The 20949-nt window shown below is 43.9% G+C and overlaps 1 protein-coding gene across 1 annotated transcript; it reads right to left on the bottom strand.

The window, feature by feature from the left end:
- Positions 1-1923: 1923 nt before the first annotated feature.
- SLC39A6 (solute carrier family 39 member 6) lies at positions 1924-20406 on the bottom strand. The gene is made up of 9 exons (XM_086469188.1): positions 19690-20406; positions 17992-18172; positions 17536-17705; positions 15375-15587; positions 13886-13955; positions 12125-12502; positions 5149-5229; positions 2975-3165; positions 1924-2192 (listed from the first exon to the last, which is right to left on the bottom strand). The coding sequence occupies exons 1-9, from the start codon at positions 20404-20406 to the stop codon at positions 2040-2042; spliced, it is 2154 nt and encodes a 717-aa protein (XP_086325314.1). The 3' UTR covers positions 1924-2039.
- Between the last annotated feature and the right edge of the window lie 543 nt (positions 20407-20949).

The following is a 20949-nucleotide window of genomic DNA, read 5'->3' as shown; positions in this document are numbered from 1 at the left end:
TAAAGAGAGCACAGTGTGGGCGATGAGGAGAGGCGATAAGAACGCAGCGGAGTGCTGTTGTACTGCGGCACAGCTCCTCTGCTCGGAGGTGCGCTGCTAACGAAAGTCCAGAGGCTTCACCAAAATGCAACAGCACAGAATGAAAGACACACGAAATGTGAAGTGCTTGATGACGGGGGGGGGGGGGGGGGAAGGCACCTCTGTTTTGTCAGTGTTCTGGTTAGAGACCAATGCCCAGCCCCAGAGTGGCTGCTAGTGATGGAAAGGTAAGTTGAGGGGGGAGGAAGATGAGTGCTTCCAGAAGGGAAGGCTGTTCTTTTCTGCAAACAACCGCTCACCAAGCAGAGATACACGGGGTTCATACATGTGCCCATCTGTGGCAGCTGGTATGACCTCCCCCCCCCCAGCTTCAGCAGAGCTGAGGGAAGCCTGCCTTCCTCTGCCCCCCGACTTCAGAGGGGGCACGGAACAGGGTTTCATTCCTCATTTTCATTCCTCAACCTTCTTAACCTGAGGGAAAACTGAGGGCGGAGGAGAAGCTAATATTCCTCTGGCTGCAGAAAACTCCTGCGATCCCCATTTCTCAGCCCTCTCAATTCGTTGCAAACATCTATTTTTTGAGGTGACAGAGGAGTTTTGGCTGTCACTGTACGACAGACCAACATATGCCAGACTGTTTTAACCTGTCAGACGCGGTACTATCGATCACTTCCTCTCTGTTCAAGATTTTTATTCAGCTGATGATTTGAGGCAGTGGTAAAGCCAAATCAGGAATAAGTTCTAATTGTTGTATTTCTGGGATTTTTTTTAAAGCTAGCTAGTTAAGATGCACAATTCTGTTACTTATTAATTCTATAAAACTGGTCTAATGTTCACCTTCCCTGCAAATGCAGAATTTATTGACTTTGCCATTGTCCTTTTCATCCTTCTCCTTCCTTCAGTTACTTTCAGCGTGGTTAAAAATACCAAGACTGCAAGCTCCAACTACATAATGACACGTTCACTTACAATTATCCTTATCATGCTGCTTCCCTATATATGCCATCAAAGAGATTTTGCTATTTTGGATTTCTCAGCTTTAGTTGTTGCAAGCACAGGTTTGTGTGCAATCACGCCGAGGTAGAAGTAGTCAGCTCTCCCACTCAGCTCATTTCCCAAAGTAAATCAACCCTTTACTGAAGGAAGCTGTGGTAGTAAATGACTGTCTCAGCCTGCATATCAAACAGATTTGAATACACCTTCGCCATTTCAGGCAGCATTAAGTGGGATAGAGCGCTACTTCAAAAGCCTTTTTGATGGAATTCATGTATATCAGGGCCGGAACTATGCTTTACAACCTAATAGCTGTACTTTTGTTGCTGATTTGAGAAACTGGTGAAGAGCAACTCACACCAGAAGGGATGAAACAAGTAAAACATTCGGTGCAAACACTTACAAGGGGATTTCACGTGAATTTGTAAGACACAAGGTACTGAGAGAAGAACCACCGCACAAGAGGATGGAGTGGACTCACCTGCCAGTCCGTGTAAACTAGGTGGAAGAGAGGAGTTTCCACCAACACAAACACACGCTCCCCCATTACGTGTCGTCTTCTTGTTTTGCACTGCTCGCCGTGCTTTGTAACCACCGATTTCGATTGTGCTAAAAAACCACTGTCATTTTATTTGTTTAAACCAACAAAACCATTGAAGTAAAAAAAAAAAGTGTCACACATAATTACATACAGTAAGTTCACTAAAAAACCCAAACCAGCCCCACTACCCCCTCAGACAACACCCCAAGAGATTTGGCACTTTCACCACGTTTTACCAAGTACAACTTTCCACAGTACCATAGGCGACGCTAAATCCTAAGGGGAAAAAACCCCAACCTTACAGTGTGCGTTTCTATCGGAGGGGAAGGGAGGGAGGGACACAACAACAAAGCACGCCAACAAAAATATCTACTCTACAGCAAACGTACCTCTCCATCAGGAGCTCAATAGAAAAACAACCTACCACTTATAATTTAACACCAAGCTCTCTTCCTGGCGACCTGGATTACAGGTTTATGCTGAACACAATCTTATGTTCAAATACGGAGATAAGCAGCATTATCCCAAACCCCAACAGAATCCCAGCGTTCTGCAACAGGAAGTATCCCCAGCGGCTGCATCCATGATCACTGGCATCGTTGTGGAGCATTTCAGGCACCTAAACCAACGAGAAAGTGTTAAACGCCTTCAAAAATCAACAGTCACTTCAAGGCCAGTTCTTCAGCCACAAGGCAGTGGAGTGTTACTCCCCCAGTCTCTCCTGTTGACTGCATTCACACCACTCCTTGAATTGGGGGTCACTCGACAAGAACACATTATCAGAGCCTACTTTTGTATTTAGAGACAGAGAGAACCTCTAGTGTTCTAATTACTGTTTTCATGACAATTATGCTGATGTCTTAAGCCAGCCATTTACTCAGGATACGGTTATTTACCATCTGACTTAAGCCACACCAAGAATTTTATCCTTCAGACAACAGTTAAGCTTTCACGAACATCCACCAAATACTCTGTACTCCTGCACAAACATGTTGCCAAGGTACGGGGTAGGTTTTAGCACTCTTCTGTCCTCACCCCAAGCAGCAGGAAGGACTCGATGCAAGAGCCAAAGCACGTTTGGTGGCGCTGGCAGTGTGCAACTTGCAGGCTTACTGGCTCTGCGCTGTACTAGCCACCGTCAGAAGCAGACTTGACTTCTGCTGTTACCTGCCCGTTTAACAACTAAGGGAGAAACGATCGCTCTTCCTACGGTGTTCTAAATAAAAGCAATCTTCCACCTGAACATTCAACTGAGCACTCACACTGTGCACTCATCAGCACCTTCGAGCACAGAAAAAAGGTAATTGAGGGAGAAAAGATGGAAGAATTTATTTCGAGATCAAAACCCGATTAGCATTCATTGTTAAACTATGTTCTATAAAATCCAAGTAGGTCACTTACCATGTCCACAAGAGCCACATACATGAACAAGCCAGCAGTAAGTGCAAATATCCACATTGAAACGTTGTCTGCGTAATGACCGATCAGGATCCCAGTGGCCATTCCCAGATAGGCCAGCATGGCTGACAGAGCGTTGTAAAGCACAGCCTGCTTGACAGTCATGCCGGCTTTCAGAAGCACGGCGAAATCTCCTACAAAGGGGAAAAAAACACGACAGAGTTTTCATCCTCAGGTAACTGCTGCAGCGCTCACGAGTTCGCCGCTGACAAGATGACCAAGCTGTCTTCCTGCTGTCGTCTGCCTCGGGTCTCTTCCCTTCATAAACCCAGAAATCACTGGGGGACCGAAAAGTAAAAAGCACACGGAAAGAACACCACAGCAGCAAACATTTTAAGTTTAAACCCTTAAATCTTCAGATTTTTGGAAGCAGCAGCTTTTAGCGTCGTTTGCATTTAAACCCACACTCTCAAGTACTGCAGCACCCGATACGCAGGGGCGGTCTAAAGGAGTTTCTAACATAAAATATTCCCACTTAAGTGCCTAAGGCAACGGTGATGATTCCATTTATTAGCCTGTAACTACTCTTTGCACTTTAAGTCTATCCGTTTCACAAATTTAGAACTAACTTCTTTATTTCTGAATATGATCCTCAATGTCTTATTTTCACCTGAAGGAATGACAGACTGCCAGCCAGAAACAGGGTTTCCATAATTCAGAATAGATTTTTTTGTTGTTGTTGTTTAGATAAATTAGATCTAGACCAGAGTAAAATAATATAAGCTTATTATTTGGAAATAAAATGTATTCTGTGTAAAAACATACGTTATCTCCAGTTAATGTAAACAAAAGCAATCTTCAAAGCCAAGGTGAGAAATTCGTTAAAAAAGTTTTCCCCAGAAGACACTGCAATAAGGATGAACCGGTACCTTATAAACATCGCTCGGCATTAGCAACAGAATGATCCAATTTTATCCCCAGCTAACTCCAACTAGTCCCATTTGCTTCAGCATTCCTCTGCCACTTCACGCCCTCTGTTACAGAAGGCATTTCTACCAAGTTCTCTGTGCTGATTAAAGAGGCACGACTTAAATTTTACAAGATTTTTCTCGCTTCCGAAACCAACAGAACATTTGAATCTAAAGTTACCAGATTCACATCATGAATTGACTTTGTACATTTGTACTAACCACATTTAGTACCTGTAATTAATACAAGTTCCACAATTCCCACAGAACTTATATTAAGATGAACAAGACTCGGTTCCTCCCATGCCATAAAACCAGGTGTGTGCCCTCCACAGTAATGTATTTCTGAGTAACGTCATTGTTCAGACAGACAAATACATCAAACTGTTTAATAAACAGTCCTATGTATATACACATACTGGTTTACAAGCTTCATCAAATGAAACTGAACTTTCTGCTATCTAGGGAATTAAGAGCGCAAGCCGACTGTTCTTTCTTCATTCTACACGCCAGGTGTGACTGCGTCCATGTCAGCTGAGAAAGAAATACCTGCGGCACATTCAAAATGATTCAACGACTGGAAAGATCAGCTTCCTTCCAAGCTAAACTAAGCAGCTACGTCCTGTTCTCACGAGCTGCCCTGCAAAAGGGCTAAATACTAAACTTACAGCGGGAGACACGTGCATTCCCATGAGAAATTACGGTCATGAATTTCAATCGCTTGAGCTTGAAAGACAAACTATTTCTAAGAAAGATCTCTAAGTACTTCCAGGGTTAATGCAGAGCTGCAGCAGTTCTGTGCAAGACTTAATGAAAAAGCAGCAAATGTTATGGGGAAAGGAGTTCTACTAATTGTGACCCTCCTTTTAACAGCACAAACACAAGAATAAAATTAAACAGAGATGGGAGAAAAGCAAATTCTGACATGGCTCCTCCTGCAAGGCACCATTTATGTTGCTGAGGAGAATAAAAACAACTGAACGGTACAGAGCAAGTTGTAACTGCCAGAGACAGCGTTTAAAACCAAGTAGCTGAAATATTTGTATTTTTAAACGAAAGATTAATTAAGAAAAAGTCTTTCAATAAAAGTATTCTTGAGTAGACAATCCGACACAGTTGAAGTCTTCTGATCAAATTTTACCGTGCTATTCTCCAAAGTGCACCTGTAAGTACCTACACCTGCAGCATACAGAAATATTGGGGTCTTACCTAGCTCATGAGGTAATTCATGGCAAAACACAGCCACAGAAGTGCTCAAACCACTAGATAACCCTTCAGTAAAGGCTGCTCCTATGAAGAGACAAGAGAAAAAAAAAAGTAGAAACGTTACTGCATACTCAGACATCAAGTGCAGAAGCATCGTTGCATATGCTTGTATCAGATTAGGACATATTAATGTCACTCAAATTTTTCTTACACTTGTGGAAGCATTTAACCTTTAACTGAACAGTTGTTGTTTATGATTTCTAAGTTTCAAAATCACAAGCAACATTCCTCCAACTAGTTACAGCAAACCAAATTTCACTGTCTTATTTCTGAATGAAGCCAAATACCTTTCAACACCACAACCCTTCCCAAAAAAATGCAATAAACGGAAATACTATCAGAGAATACACTTTGTTTTTAAGGATATAACGGGAAGGCAGCAGCTCAACTGCCTCTGAGAGTCAGGCACCGGAAAAAGAGAAGCCAGTTCAGCAGTAAGAGAGGGTATACAGCCACATGAAGTCGGCAGTGAAAGACTGTGAACTCCAGGCAGCTTGCAGGCAAGTCAACTATCGAAGTGGAGAAAAAAAATCCCCAAAACACAAAACCCCCTTGAACTAGCCCAACAGTCCTCATCGCTCTCGTTTTCTCCACTCCTCCTGTTGCTTGCCATTTTTCTCCCCTGACAGCAGCTCAGGAGGCAGCGGCGCCCAGCAGGGCTGAAGAGCTGACCCACAGCTCGCTCCCAGCACGGGAGGTCCCCGGCTGCCCTGGGAGCCTCCCCGAGGGGTGCGGCAGAACCGCGTCCAGCTTCGTCTTCAGCTGCTACCGGGAGCGCACCAGCCAACGGGGGGCTGCCAACGAGCAAGGAGGCACAAGGCCACGTCACAGCAGCCGGCACACACGGGAGCCAGGCGCAGCGCCCACAGAGGAAGAGCTACAGTGGCGATGAGACCCCAGGAGACCATGCCCTCCCTCCTGCTGGGCTCGCCGCCCCCAGTACACCAGGAGCACCCCCAATACAGGAGACCGTGCCCTCCCTCGGCCTCTCCCCAGATGTCACTCCTGAGGGCGGACGCCGCTATCCAGGTCTTCCTCCGCAAGAAATGAGCGAGGGTCCTCCCCGCAGTGACCACAGCGGCGGCTTCACCCCTCGGATGCACGCTGTGGCAGCCAGCGAAGGAGATGCAAGAAGCAGTGAGCGGGCGGCTTTGGAGGAGGGATAACGAACAGGGGGTTGAGAAGGTCTTCAGAGGAGGTTTTAGAGGGAAGAGCCCAAGCCCCTTCAGACTAAAGAGGAAGGCAGGACCAAAGCAGCACTGGAATGGGAAAACATGAACTCCCAGGTGTGTAAAATGTGGAAACAGGGAAGCCTGGCAGGAGGAAGAACCCTCCTGCTAATCTAAAGAACACTGTCATGACCCCGGCAGCAGTGAGAGGACAAACGAGTTCTGCCTAGCCCAGAATATTCGTTCAGCACATCAGATTAGGGCCAGCAATAAAAAAAGAAAGGGAAGATTTTTAGCAAGAGGAGATGGCCTCCCATGCGGGACAGAGGACAGAGGCAGACCTGACGACTCCATCGCTTGCCTGGAGCCTGCCTTAATGATGCTGTGGAGGCACCACCAAAGCTCGTGTGGCCTGTCACGGGTAGACACAGGCTGCCTTGAAAAGGCAGAACAAAAGTCCCTTTTTTTTTTTTGCCCATCTACATAAAGGAGTTCCTTGACCCCACAGAGCTCCAGTATAAACCAATATATGAAAGCAGTTCCTTGTGCCTGTTGAGTCTCTTGGTCAAGATCAGGGTTAACGCCAGGAATATCGTTACAAACCACCTAACCAAGAAAAGGTGGTGGGTAAGGCTACTCATGAGCAACCACACAAGTCATCACCATTCACTTTTCAGCTGTGAAGGCCACAGCACCGGGCACACAATCCAGGATGTTCCTTAATTGTGTTGGCGATGGTTTCCCCGATACACAAGATAGAAGAGCCAGCTGGGATTGGAGTTCTACTTGACCCGCTGCTCACAAAGGAGGAAGAACTGATGACAAATACAGCAAAAAAATGCCACTTTGAGCTCCAGTGAGCATGAGGTAACAGAGTTCAGGATACAGAAGGAGGCTGGGAGAGGAAGAAGCAGAATTAGGACTCTAGATTTTAATAAGGCAGACTTTGACTCATTTAAGGAACTGAAGGGTAGAATACCCTGGGAATCAAAGGGGAAAAAGCACCCAGAAGTGGCTGATTCGTAAAGCACGCTTAACAGAGTGCACAAATGAACTACCCTGTTTGTGCAGGAACAGTAGGACTTCCAGCAGAAGACACACCCAGCTAAGCAGAGCGTGTCTTAACGGATTAAGACTCAAAAAAGAAGCATACAAGAAACAGAAATAAGGAGGATAAAAGCAGTGGAACAAAAAGGAGGTAGACCAAAGCCCAGCTGGAGCTAAGACTAACAAGACACCAAGGCTAACAACAGTTCTACAGCAATGTTAGCTGAGAAACAAAGTTCAGGAAAAATTTGGGTCTGTTGATGGATAGGGAAGGGAACCAAGCCCTGCCTTTATGTCAGTCTTCACAGACAAGGCCAGATCCCAGCACCATTCCAGGAAGAAAGGGACAGTGAACAGCTGAGAAGCAACAGTTTAGAGATATTTAGAAAAAACTGGAAGTACTGAGATGCATCCCAGGATGGGTCCCACCCAAGGGTGCTGACAGAGCCGACTGATGTAACTGCAAAGCTGCAGTCTATCATCTATGGAAAATCGCGGCTATAGAAGGCCCCAGTGGAACTCTGGGAAAAGCATAACATTATTCCCATCTTTAATAAGGGCAAAGAACGGGATTCAGGGAACAGTCAGCTTCACCTCAGTTCCTGGAAAGACCATGTTGAATATCCCCTTCAAATCCCTCTCCAATGCTTGATCTAGTTTGAGGAAATAACCGACTATAGAGATGGCAACAGCAGTGAACGTAACAAAACTTGACTTGAATAGGATTTCTGATGCCATGTCCTACAGCAGTCTCACCTGGGAGCAGAGGAAACATGGACTTGACAGCCAAATGATTGCACACTGGCCGTACTGCTGGGCTAACAGGACTTGATGGCCGGCTAGTAACAAGTAGAGTTCACCAGGACAAATACTGCAATGCATTTTCTTCACTATCTTCACCAATGATCTGGATGAAACAGACTGCACCATCACCAAACTTGCAGATGACACTAAGCGGATGGGCAGGGTGGACAAAGTAAGGGCTGAGCCAACACACCAAGCACTAGAGCTTTAGACAAGACAGACCACGGTAAACTTGAAGACTAGGCCAACAGAAGTCTTATGAAGTTCAAATTTCTGCACGTGGGGCAGAATAACCTCATGCTTTAGGAGGAGGTAGGAACTGGCTGGCTGAAATGGGCAGCCTTCCCAAAAAGGACGTGGGAATTATGATGGATAACAAGTTGAATACGAGCCGACACTGCGCTCTCATTGCAAGTAGCGAGCCACAAACTGCGTCGCCTCAGGCTGCAAGGCCAGCAGACTAAGTTCTCAGCCCCCTCTGCTAAGCGCTGGTGAGGCCATTCCTGGAATTCTCTGTCTACTTTGGGGTGTCCCAGTTCAAGATGGACATGAATACTGTCCAAGAGGCCAACACAGTGAGCAGAGGTCTACAGCATTGGGCGCAAAAGCTTGAAGAAGCTAAGTATATCTAACTTCCCTCTCCACCGGACTAAGGGGTGGTCTAACAGCAGCTTCTAAGGACCTTTACTGCAGTCAGAAGGAGCCTGACTCTTCCAAGCAGCGACAGCTGACACAACAGGGGCGAGGCTGCAAACCACAATTTGGGAGCTTTGGGCTGGACATAAGCAAACCTTTCCTTATTAAGGGACAGCAGTGCAGCACCAGGTCAGCCACAGACGCGGCGGAATCTCTCCATCGGTGGAGGTTTTCAAACTTGGGCTGTGCCAAGCCGTGACTGACCCAACCTAGTGCTCCCAAGAGCTGTTTCGAGCAGAGTGTTCGACGAGATGACTTCCAGAGGTCACCCCTTTCTATGGCTATTCGTGAAGTCCAAGTCAGAGATGCGCAGCATGCAAGACCAAAGCTACTTTGACCTGAGCCCTCACCAGCAGGAGGGCTTTCCACTGCACTCTGCTCAGTCACAGGAGTCTACGCAGTCATTAAGTGTGGTAAGTGACAGGGGTTACTGCTACTTGACTAGCAAAAGAGGTTATTAATGAACACTACCAATCTGTTCTAGGTGCTGGTCTGTTTCTCCCACCTCCAAAGACTATTTTATAGTTTTGAAGTCAGACTTTGAGACACGGACAGGATAGCTACAGGTATCTCCTACTCAGGAGAATGCATCATCATTCAATCAGGCTTCAGTTTCCAAGGAGACTAGGTAAGCGGAGGAAGGCAGAAGGTAATTACCTTCTCCCATGCCTGCACCCTCAATAACCTACCAGTTCCTCTATATTACTGTCTCTAAACAATGTTTTCCCAGTCTTATTAGAGGAAAACTACAAATACAAGAATCCAACGGAATCACACATGGTAAATCTAATTTTGGGACCACAAAGACAAGCCAAACAAAACCTGACTGCTTTGCAGAGTACCTGGGTGGCTGCACACTGCACAGATACGTAGCAATCGAAGTACAAACTTAAATAACAGGAATATCTATTTTTATTTCTCACTGCTAAAAAGATATCTTGAAGCATTAACAAATTGAATACTACATTAATATACCTGGTATCATCCCCTCTTGAGAAGTTGATTTAATAGTGTCATGGTATCTTAAAATACATTTTTAAGACACCACTTCTCTCAAAAAAGAGCTAAAGAAAAAAAAATATATACGCAAGATTAGGGTAAAAATAGTGTTTTGCGTTTTAGTTATTTAGTTGAAGCTACACAGAAAAGTTCAAATCACGGAAGATCATTTTGTACAAATTAGTCAGATCCAACTGTTCTGAACTTTAATAGAAACACAAGCACTTTTAAATCTTATTCCTACATAATTAGCACAACAGATCTGAGGAAAAAAAGAAGTAACTGATGGAAGTTAAGAAAAACAAATCACATGAAAGGAGTGAAGGGTTACTCTGGCTAAAGCTATCTTCACAGAAGCATTCACATCTTAATTTAAAGGTAAAATACAAGTAGTATTGGCATTTTTACAACATCAAACTGACGGTTTTCCATCATACTTTTGAGCACATCCAGAACTGAAGGAAACCCACATTTCCATTAGTCTGAACAAGCTACACAGCAGGACTTCTGAAAGCTATTGCTCTCTCTTGTTCAATAAGCCTTTATTAACCTTCCTCATACTTTTCTCTTCATAACTATAAAGTCATAGCTCCTTCCCAAATCTCCCTAATGCTAAGGGGTAATTGATTCTGCGTGTCATTTGTATGCAAATCCTCCTCCTCCTACCACGTTTTCACGACTGATGGGCTCGGAAATTTACATTCCATGCTTCAACTTTCATCGAAAATGAGATTAAATCAGAAGGTCTCTTTTCACGTTATACTTTTGAATTGACTGAATATGAACAACTGCAAATACTGCTGTGAAAATATAGTTGTTATTGGGTTTTCTTCTCAAACAAGAATGAACTTGTTTCTACAGTAAAATTTCAAGAAATACTGATACTGCTGAGCTGACCGCAGTATGCTATACAAGCTGGAAATGAATCCAACACCTGTCAAGATTAGTCTTAAACACCAAAGTCAAGATTACAAAAGACTAGCCTAAGAACTTACTGATTTGACTTCACTTTCTAGAACTTACTTTAACCTTTTAAATTTAAAACACTTGTAGTCTAGCTCTTCTAGAAAAAAAGAAGGGAGCTCCCAAACCTGACCTCCCAGCCAGAAGTCCAAAACATAATATTCAATCTGTTATTTTTGTGATAAAGAAATATTTTCACTGAAGCGTTGTCAAAAAAAGACTGAACACCTACAACATGCAAGGGAAAAAAAACAGCGACATGAACAAAAAAGGAACAAAAAGAGAATTGTTCCATTTACATGTAAAATAACTGTTTATACTGGTTTAAATTTAAAAAAAACCCAACACACACACACAAAAACCAGACTGTTACGCTCACTTTAAGAAGAAGATTGTGTGTAGAGTAGGGCTGGTGTTTGAGAACATAAAACTTCTTCAAATACTTTTCCAAGGAGAGAGGCTGAGCCTGTTGCGAGACAGCGCACGGAGCACCTGAAGGAATCTACTTATGCTACACTCCTCTAATTGATACAGACACTCTTAATCCAAAAAATCCACATAGAGGTAACATATAGTGACTTTACTGGTATCTTCTCCACGAATCATATTTCTGGCAGGTAATAGCTAACTAATGCCCTGTTAATTAATGCCCTACTCACACATTCCTAGGACAGAAAAAGCAGCACAGACCTCCTCTGGAAGGTTACTACAAGCACTAGGAAGAACTGCAATGTGTAACAAGTGAAGGTGGAAGAGAAAAAGAAATAAAGCAGCCAGTGATTCCTGTGGCCTGACTCAAGTGGAAGAACCACAGTTGCTTTATATGTGACCAAGAAGACAAACTTTTCTTAAAAAAAAAAAAATATATAAAAATAAATGATGAGCACTTGCAGGTATTGAAATACAAAGTCAGCTCTAAGTCCTAAATATTGCTTTATAAGCCTAGCTTTACTTTTGAAAACCCATAGCTTTAACTTTACTAAAAGCATGAAATAAAGCCAAGTTTATAGATTTCCTAAAGAAACATAGCTGTACGCACATAATTCCTGTTTCATTTGTCACTGATACCCAAGTTGTTAAACGGGAGATTTTTCTTAATCATTCAGAGCTCCTATCAGAAAAAATTTCAGGCTTCAAAGATCCACCACGGCTTAGTTCTGTTCCTAATAAAAAGGTAAGTGACACGAAGACTTCCCTGTCCTCACCCACCACCAAGCCGCAGTGTCCAAGCGAGCACTTACCGATGGCGAGGCCGTCACTGAAGTTGTGCAGGCCGTCCCCCATGATCACCATCCACGCCAGAGTCGCTATCCCCGCGTCCTTCAGCTCTTCACGCGAGTAGCGCTGGCTGTGGCTGTGGGGATGATGGTTCTGATGGTGATGGTGATGCAGGATATGATGGTAGTCATGGTGGTGATGGCTAAGATGATCTGTCTGTCCTAGCGTATCGTGTAAGTGAGAATGACATTTGTTTCTACAGCCCCTGGACACATATTCATTGTCAGCCTCCTCTGGATGAGCATGAGCTATCATCACTTCTTCTTCTTCTTGTACAGTTGGCTGCTGAGAAATGAAGGGCGATGGATCTTGAGAGTCTGCCCCTAGGTAGCCCTCAGGCCCTGTTACAAAAACCCAGAGGATATACAACATTATACATTTTTGAAATCACTTAGGAAACAAAGACACAATAAACAAGTTGACTAAGTGATGCAGTAAAGAAGAAACTAGTAGGTCTAGAAGAAACTAGTAGGTCTAGAAGAAACTAGTAGGTCTAGAAGAAACTAGTAGGTCTAGAAGAAACTAGTAGGTCTAGAAGTTGAAATTGATATCCCAGCTTCTTGTACCAGAAGGTTTTTTCCCCATCGGTTTCCCCAACTTTTTAGTCTTTAATCAGATTTCTGAGATAATTCCCAATAGTTCAAAATAAGAAAAACTTTTCGTTCCTGTCCCCTACTACTGAAGCAGCCCCCACATTATGGCTGAAATTGCCTCCTAAAAAAGTAAAAAAGCTTTTAATCTAAGACCCAGTGCAATTTAAACACAACAGCACAAGGCTCTATGTCCCAGTTTCACGGCATGAAGGCTGTTGGCTCAACTGCTTTGGAAAGACAAAGTGTCTGGAAAGCATATGCCATTTATTAATCTTAGGGCTAAAGAATAAGAATGCAAAAGAGGATTATAGTATAGATAACTCTGAAACTCCTGTATTTCATATAAATACAGGAGCTCAAGTTTGAACACCTGAAAAATAGACACTCAAAAATGAAGTCAACAATACATACCACAAAATGCCCTCATATAAACATCAGTGGCACACTAAGGTTAGTTATTTTAACTCCTAAAACTGGCTAAATTCTTCCCCTGCGATTAAATGAATAAATACACTTTTTCCTGCATTACCAACCACTCTTTCATCAATTATAAAGTTAGTCTGAAAAACTGACCGCCTCTCTTAGCTACGAGAGCTCACAAGTATCTAGTGAGGTGTGTTTTGGCTTACAGCACGATCTTGGAGACACGTGACCATTTGCAGTCCAAATACTTCAAGTAACCCGTAGGATTTTAGATTATCAACCTTGTAAATAAGCAAATAAATCCTGAAACTAACAAAATCCAGACTTAAGATAGACAGCCATCTAACTAATGGATCACACATGTAACATGTAACCGTCTAAAGAGAAACGTAGGAGCTGGATTTGCCACAGGCACAGCCACAAGAGCATCACAGAACGTCTTCAACTTCTGCTGTTAAATCCAGAATTAAAAGCTTTCAGAACCGCGAATGCACTGCTTCCAACCCATCGCTCCTTTTGAAAGGAAAGCGGCGAACGGCGCTGGTCCTCTACGGATCGCTGCACGGACAGGTTTTGTTTTGGAAAGAAATCAGGTAGGTGGTGACCCAGCCTACAGCCAGCGGCAGATCTACGAGCTGCCATCAACCGGGTGTTTTTTCAAACAGCGCTGCCACAAAATAACGACCGTGCAACATCACCCAGACTTACGATCATCTGCGTCTAACTTCTCTTCATTCGCTGTAAACTTCTTACTTTCTCCATCATCTTCATTTTTTTTCTTATTCCAAAAGAAAATACTGTAGTTATGAACCAAAAAAAAAAAAAACACAAACAGACCCACACACATAAATACCCACATTTTTGTAAGAGGAATAAGGAGAGGGGCTCATCTGCGAAGCGAAACATCAAATGCTGAGTAAGAGTTATTCCACTAATTCTTTTCTATTGAAGTGTCACTATAATGTTTTTTTCCTAGCGTACTGAAGGAAAACCAAGTAAAACCTCTAACCACTGCTCACGAATGTCTGTACCACAACAATTTATGATCAGTGACTCAGAATCTAGAAGGGTGTCATGAGTCCAACAGGAAAACTGTTCCCACTGGCTGAAAGAAGGGCACAGAAAACACTCGCTTTGCTTGGAACCCTTCACGTCCTCTCTTGGCAGGTAAATTTAACCAGAGGTAGGCAGAGCCATCCCGTCGCTCGCAGTCAGTTTAGCTCCAGTATAAACCAGGCCAACACAACCTCTCGTGACCAAAGTCAAAGGGCTTACATGGCATCTGCTCCGAGACTGCTGCCTTAACGACCAATTTAACAGCAAATCTAAACAGAGATTTATTGGTCATTGTGGTAGCCTAGAAATTAGCTATTTTTTCACACTACGTAGTTAGCAGTTTACTAACTTCCTCCACGCAAAGCTTAAGGTATCCAGCTTTTACTGTATCTTTTTTTTACTGAGTCAGCTTTTACATCATTGTTATTCCTGGCTACACTAGTCTTTAGAGAACTGTTGCCAATAATTGGCGAGTTACCAACATTTATGACCTGCCAAAACTCAGTTATTACTTACCTTCCACACAAAACCTCAAAGCTGTATTACTCTTCTTTTTGGGGGGAGAGAAGGGGAAGAAACAAGGGGCTTGGCAGACTGCATTTCCAAGTGGAACATTATCTAATGAAGTCCCTTTCCACAGTGTAGCTGGATGCTTATTTACGTAAGCACTCACTGCCATCCCTACCTATTTTGCACAAGGGCCCCCCCCAACAGGAGTACCGTAACTGTACGAGGCCATCTTATCTCATCCAGTATAAGAATTAAAACAGTAACAATAAAAACAGCTCAGTCAGTCAGTTATATAATCGCCTTGAGATCTGTCAGAAGGCAGTCAATAATGAAGAGTAACTTCTTAAATCACTGCTAAAACAAAGGGTGCAACTGGATGTTTGCTTATGAAACAATTCACTGTGCTGCACGTCAGGTTCATGCTGTCAGAGCTCCTCCATAACAGGACCACGCAAAAGAGTTATCATGTGGTTTAAAAGCATACGTGTCACTAACACAAACTAAATGATAACACTAATCAAGTCAGCAATAACTATTAAATCCAGACAAATATATGACACTCACAAATGTTTTCATGTGTATTCAGAAATGACCATGCAATACAATATAGCTTCAAAATAAGTTTCTCTACCTTTTTCTTCTTGTCTTTAAACTGCTTTATTAAAGTGATCAAATGCTCCACTAGAAACATGAAATACAAGCCTCCAAGTGCTGTAAGTCCCTTCCACGTAGAATCCAGGTAAGCACTCTCTTCCGTACTTTGAAAAACGAGATGTTTGTACATAGAGCCTTTGTTTTGTTCAAGCAGAGGTTTTTCGTGATGATGGTGATGGTTTCCATGGGACTAAGGGGAGAAATAAATGAGGAAAGTCATTATATTCAAAAGAACTGGTAACATAAGAAACATAGAAGGTACTCTTCACGTTATTTTCAAGTCTGGAGTCTGGATTTGACAATTTTCATGGGGTAAATCACAGAACTATAGAACAGTTTGGGTTGGAAGGGACCCTACAGACCACCTAGTCCCAACCCCCCTGCCCTGGGCAGGGACACCTCCCACCAGACCAGGTCGCTCCCAGACCCATCCAGCCTGGCCTTGAGCACTGCCAGGGAGGGGGCAGCCACAGCTCCTCTGGGCAGCCTGTGCCAGGGCCTCACCGCCCTCACAGGGAAGAATTTCTTCCCAATATCTCATCTAAATCTCCCCTCTTTCAGGGTGAAACCATCACCCTTTGTCCCATCACTGCCCTCCCTGATCCAGAGTCCCTCCCCACCTCTCCTGCAGCCCCCTGTCAGCACTGAAGGCCGCTGTAAGGTCTCCCCGGAGCCTTCTCTTCTCCAGGCTGAACAGCCTCAACTCTCTCAGCCTGTCCTCACAGGGGAGCTGCTCCAGCCCCTGAGCATCTTTGTGGCCTCCTCTGGACCCACTCGAGCAGGTCCATGTCTGTCTTGTGCTGGTGCCCCCAGAGCTGGAGGCAGCCCTGCAGGGGGGTCTCAGCAGAGCGGAGCAGAGGGGCAGAATCCCCTCCCTCGACCTGCTGCCCACGCTGCTCTGGATGCAGCCCAGGAGGCCATTGGCTTTCTGGGCTGTGAGCGCACATTGCTGGGTCATGTCCAGCTTTTCACCCACCAGCCCCCCCAAGCACATCCAAACACTCTGGATACAATCTCAAACAATTACAAAGAAATCTGTTGACACGAAAAAACAGCGCAAGGACTGAGAGCAGGCCTGGCGTTCACCCTCTCGCCGAAGCTACGTGCGCACTGCTCAATACAAGGTGTACAACTGCCCCCACCAAAACCCCTGACACCGTCAGGTAAACTGCATATTAAGCAGAAGTCACAGCCAGCATACCAATTACTTTCCCACCTAAGACAGCTCATAGGTGTCAAACACTTTTTTTCTACAAGGAACTTAGCAGTAATTTCCTTCTTTAAAGGAAGTCTGACATTCTTCTCCTCCTCACTGGCTACCGGTGCATTCAAAATCAAAAAACTTCTAGGACACCTCGCTCACACATGTTTAGATTTCCATAACCTCACATAGCAAGTGCAAAGATAACTGAAAGGAAAAAGAACACAATGAATTACAGCAGGGCTCAGAAACCACCATGAACTCGGCAGTCCTTTTCATCCATCTTACCTAAAAGCTGGAACAAGTTACCTTTGGGGAGGGGAGGAGGGGAAACAGGGCAGAGGGAATGTCTAAGAGCTTCAAGAAAGGTAGAAATTTAGCAATCATATTCCAGTTTCATTGTCCACATTATATAACAGCAATGTGTAGCTCCACAGTCATGTTCTCCCAGGACTTCAGAAATGCTTGCTTGTGATAAAATTACAGTGGATAAGCAACCAATGTAAGTGGCTGGTAACAGAACACAGTGGATTATCTATTCCACGTTTAAAGCGTGGAGTGAGTGATTTTCGCTCTCTATAAAGTTCATTAAACTGCAAAAAGAAAGAGGCAGCACTGCAGTAAGTGACTAAAAACATTTATGCAAAGTTCTTGCCCGCAAGGAACGACGAGTGATTTGGCAGTATATATGACTAAGAACAGGAAGCAGATTGAGGGATAATGGTGTGGAGCTCTTACACTGTAAGCACTGTGAAGTGAGTAACACAAGCAGTTCCAAACAAGAAACCTTTCCATCCAATAATCTACCTTACAAGGCTGAGGACTGACTCACCAAGTAGGCATTAATTAACAGGGATTAAAATTATCACTGAGAAGTACAGACAGGTGTCAAATTCTCTGCTTTGAGATCAAGAATGAAACAGTAATCACTACTTACATGCGGAAGGAGATGTAAGAACGCATCTCCACTCAAAGTCCCCACAGCCAACGCCACGAGAAAACTTAGAAGAAATTTGAAAAACACGCGATTCATCAGCGGTACCAAGATAACACCCAGTAAGGAAAGAAAACTGATGACGGAGATGGATATAAAGCCACCAATCCAAGCTGGTGAAAAAAAAAAAAAAAAAAAGGGAAAAAAAGTATCAAAAATAAGTAACAGCTCTATGAGATTTTGTTCGTTTAACATTCCTGTTATCAAACACTCCTGATCATTTGGTTCCTGGGATGCTAACATATGGTATGCCACAAAGACTTCCCTCTAGACATGGTCGGGTGCCAAAGAAAACTACAAACTTCTTTCAACTTTGAAATACGTTTCTCAAATTTATAACAAAAATAAATGGGTCTCCAGTAAGCTTTCATTCAAGGTTAGAAAAACCCCAAAACCTACCTATTTGCAGAGAATAACTTTTTGGAGGGGTTTCAGCTTTTTCACTACTTGCATGGACTATGCAGTATTTGCCATCGATCTGATTAATAAGGGCTGGACAGAGGTAACTGAACTCTGTTGCAGTCAACAGCACTTGAGTGCCTATTCCATGGGACTGCATCAGTTTTGATGCACTGGAGCACTGTGGAAAGACACACGTGTTAAAAAGATTAACCACAACCAAAATATCACGATATATCTCAAGAGGACTGCACATCCCATTTTAACCGCATCGCAGCGGCCCCACAGGAAAACAGCTGCATCGATGGTAAATAAAAACTGGTAACAAACCCACTTAGTAAGAGCTGTACCTCCACACCCCCCTTCTGGCCCAGAAAGCTAGTTTGGGAGTCCTGGTAGATGATGCACAATTATCACTCATTCTCAGCACCAGGGGGTCAAGACGCTTTGCTGTGCAACCAGAAAAAGCCTGACACGACTGGACATTTGGGAAAATTCCTTTACCAAAACAGTGGTGAAGCACTGGAACTGGCTGCCCAAGGAAGTGGTGGAGTCACCATCCCTGGGGGTGTTCAAAACACGTGTAGATGTGGCACTTCTAGACAGGGTTTAGTGGGCACGGTGGTGTCGGGTCAACGGTTGGACTTGATTTCATCTCAAAGGTCTATTCCAACCTAATGATTCTATGAAGTAGCACCAAGGTTAATTATCTTTTTACAGAATTGATTATTATGGAAAGTCTTGTACAGAACGTGCTCTGCATCCGCTCCCTCCAGTAAAGGGTTCCCCACCGCACGACCTACAGCCTCGCTGGGTTCAGGGGACAGCAGCACTTCTGCTCCAACCTGGCAGAGCGCACGAACCGCTGGTGAAGTCACACCCGCTCTGAACCACCTGCCGTGGCTGCATTCATCAGGACCCCAGAGAGACACTTGCTTTTTAAAGCCTTTAACGGAGAAGGACCCCCCTGGGTACAAAACCCACCGACAACACGACCATAGCCTTCATCAGCACTGTTTTTTACTGTTTTAAAGTAATAGGTAACATCTCGCAGTAATCGATTTTACAGTTGGTCTCTACACTCAGTCTTAAAGATGATGGGGAGGGAGGCTGGTGAAGGAGGAAGGGTGCCAGTTCTACACTATCTGTCATAGGATTATCTCACGCTTGTGAGGCAGCTTTGATAAGAATGACAGTATTTTAACTAGTTTTTTGGGTTGGTTTTTGGTTTGGGTTTTTTGGGGGAGTTTTTTTGTTTGGTTGGTTTTGGTTTTGTTTGGGTTTTTTTGTTTGTTTGTTTGTTTTTTTACCTGCACCACATTATCAGGAAAACAAGACAGATTCTGGCTTTAAGGCAGAAGTTTTAAAGTTGAAGTGTTTTTCATTTTTAGTAATATTTAAAATAATATATAAATAGTAAATACATAAAACCAAGTGTATGTTTATGCTCAAAAGAAATATATATCTCTTTTTAGGAAAAATTAAAAATAACTAGACTGCATACATTTTTTCCTCTGAGCTCGTGACCATAACACAAAAACGTTAAGTTTCAAGAAAAGCTGTTCGTGAGTGCTTTGCTGTGAGTAGCGTTGCACCACAAAGCTTGCACCCAGCTAAGCGATAAGCGCCCGACAAAGCAGCCACAACAACATTCCCGGTGGATCCGGATTCCCCAGAACCCAACAGAACCAGCCTCACCTCTTGGGCATTTTGGTTTTTCAGTTTAGAATACAGGTAACTGCCTCTTCCCAATTCCTTCGGAGAAGCGTGAGACTCGTTGGCTCTGCTGCTCGCCAGCCAGCTCGCGTCGCTGCCCCCCGTGACATTCCCAGTGCTGGAACTGGTCAGACCCCCCCGAGCGGCGGCCCTGCCTTCTCCAGGCTGCCCGTCCTGCGGGGCGGAGCGGCCGGCTGTGGGCGCAGCCAGGACAGAGGCCGTTATTTCGTTCGCGGTGCTTTTGCTGCGGACGAAGTTCTGCTGGTGCTCCGCGTGCTCCGCTTTGTGGCGCTCCTTGGAGTGGCTGTTCCTGTGGTCTTTGTTAGCGTCAGGCTCGCGGTTTGGACAAACGGTCTTCTCCGAGTTTCTACTCAACGCAACGTGATTATGATGAAGGTGATGACCGTGGTCATGATCGTGGTCTATTTTAATCCTTTTCATTTTGTCTATACCTATGTTCTGGAGCAGTTTCCTAAAGCCATCGATTGACAGAGAGTTGTTTTCTCCATAACGGTGAAAAAGTTCTTGAAGGTGAAACTTCTGTATTAATCCTGCTAAGTCAACATTAACGCCAGCTGCCTTTTCTGGAAGAGTTCTCTCCGATGTATGCACAACAGTAGCCATCTCCGCTCCATGGTAACTTTCACACAGGAGTACGGAAAACGATACAAGGAAAGTGACCGATACCGTACTCTCCATTGCAGTTTCTCTTTAGCAGTGAAAAAATAATCTAAAAAAAAAAAACAATAAAAGGAAAATTTTAGCAGTTTGCATAAAACTGACCACTTCTTCCTCTGTAACAGATGCTCGTCATTTGCTTAAACAAAAAAACCCCACAACAAACTGCTGCAAACCTGCAGTGGGCAAGAAAAACTTATCTACACAAGTTAGATAAGTAGAGATGATTATTAATTATTATTATAATAATCGATTTATTAACGATGCGCACCGTGAGCACAGGGGACATGGGATCCTTCCCAAAGATGTCCGCCTGCACATTGCAACCAACAAATATTTATATATTAAATTCATGCATATTTAGTTTATAGAATGGATATTTAATGTCATCCTCTCGATGACTGGTTCTTCTTCTCTCGCTTCTGATGCAAATGAGCGCGCAGCCTCTGTCATAGTCTTCTATTGTTCCCTTGTGAGTAGGTGATATAATTTGGGTGGGTGGTCCGTGAGTCGGAGGTCTCGACCACTCCTCAAATTGACCATGTCTGGTCAAGGAACATGTCC

Source organism: Leptosomus discolor, chromosome 8 (genome assembly GCF_034619465.1).
Source record: "Leptosomus discolor isolate bLepDis1 chromosome 8, bLepDis1.hap2, whole genome shotgun sequence".
In the NCBI taxonomy this organism is placed as follows: domain Eukaryota; kingdom Metazoa; phylum Chordata; class Aves; order Leptosomiformes; family Leptosomidae; genus Leptosomus; species Leptosomus discolor.
The sequence above is the reverse complement of the archived record's forward strand: the minus strand, read 5'-3'. Positions and strand labels throughout refer to the sequence as shown.

Bases quoted from the DNA above. Each gene is read 5' to 3' on its own strand.
- SLC39A6 (XM_086469188.1), bottom strand. From the start codon at position 20,406: ATGGAGAGTACGGTATCGGTCACTTTCCTTGTATCGTTTTCCGTACTC. The intron at 18,173-19,689 runs GTGAGGCTGGTT...GTCTTTCCACAG, and splicing joins AAAACCAAAATGCCCAAGAG to TGCTCCAGTGCATCAAAACT. The intron at 5,230-12,124 runs GTAAGTGCTCGC...GTCTCTTCATAG, and splicing joins CAGTGACGGCCTCGCCATCG to GAGCAGCCTTTACTGAAGGG.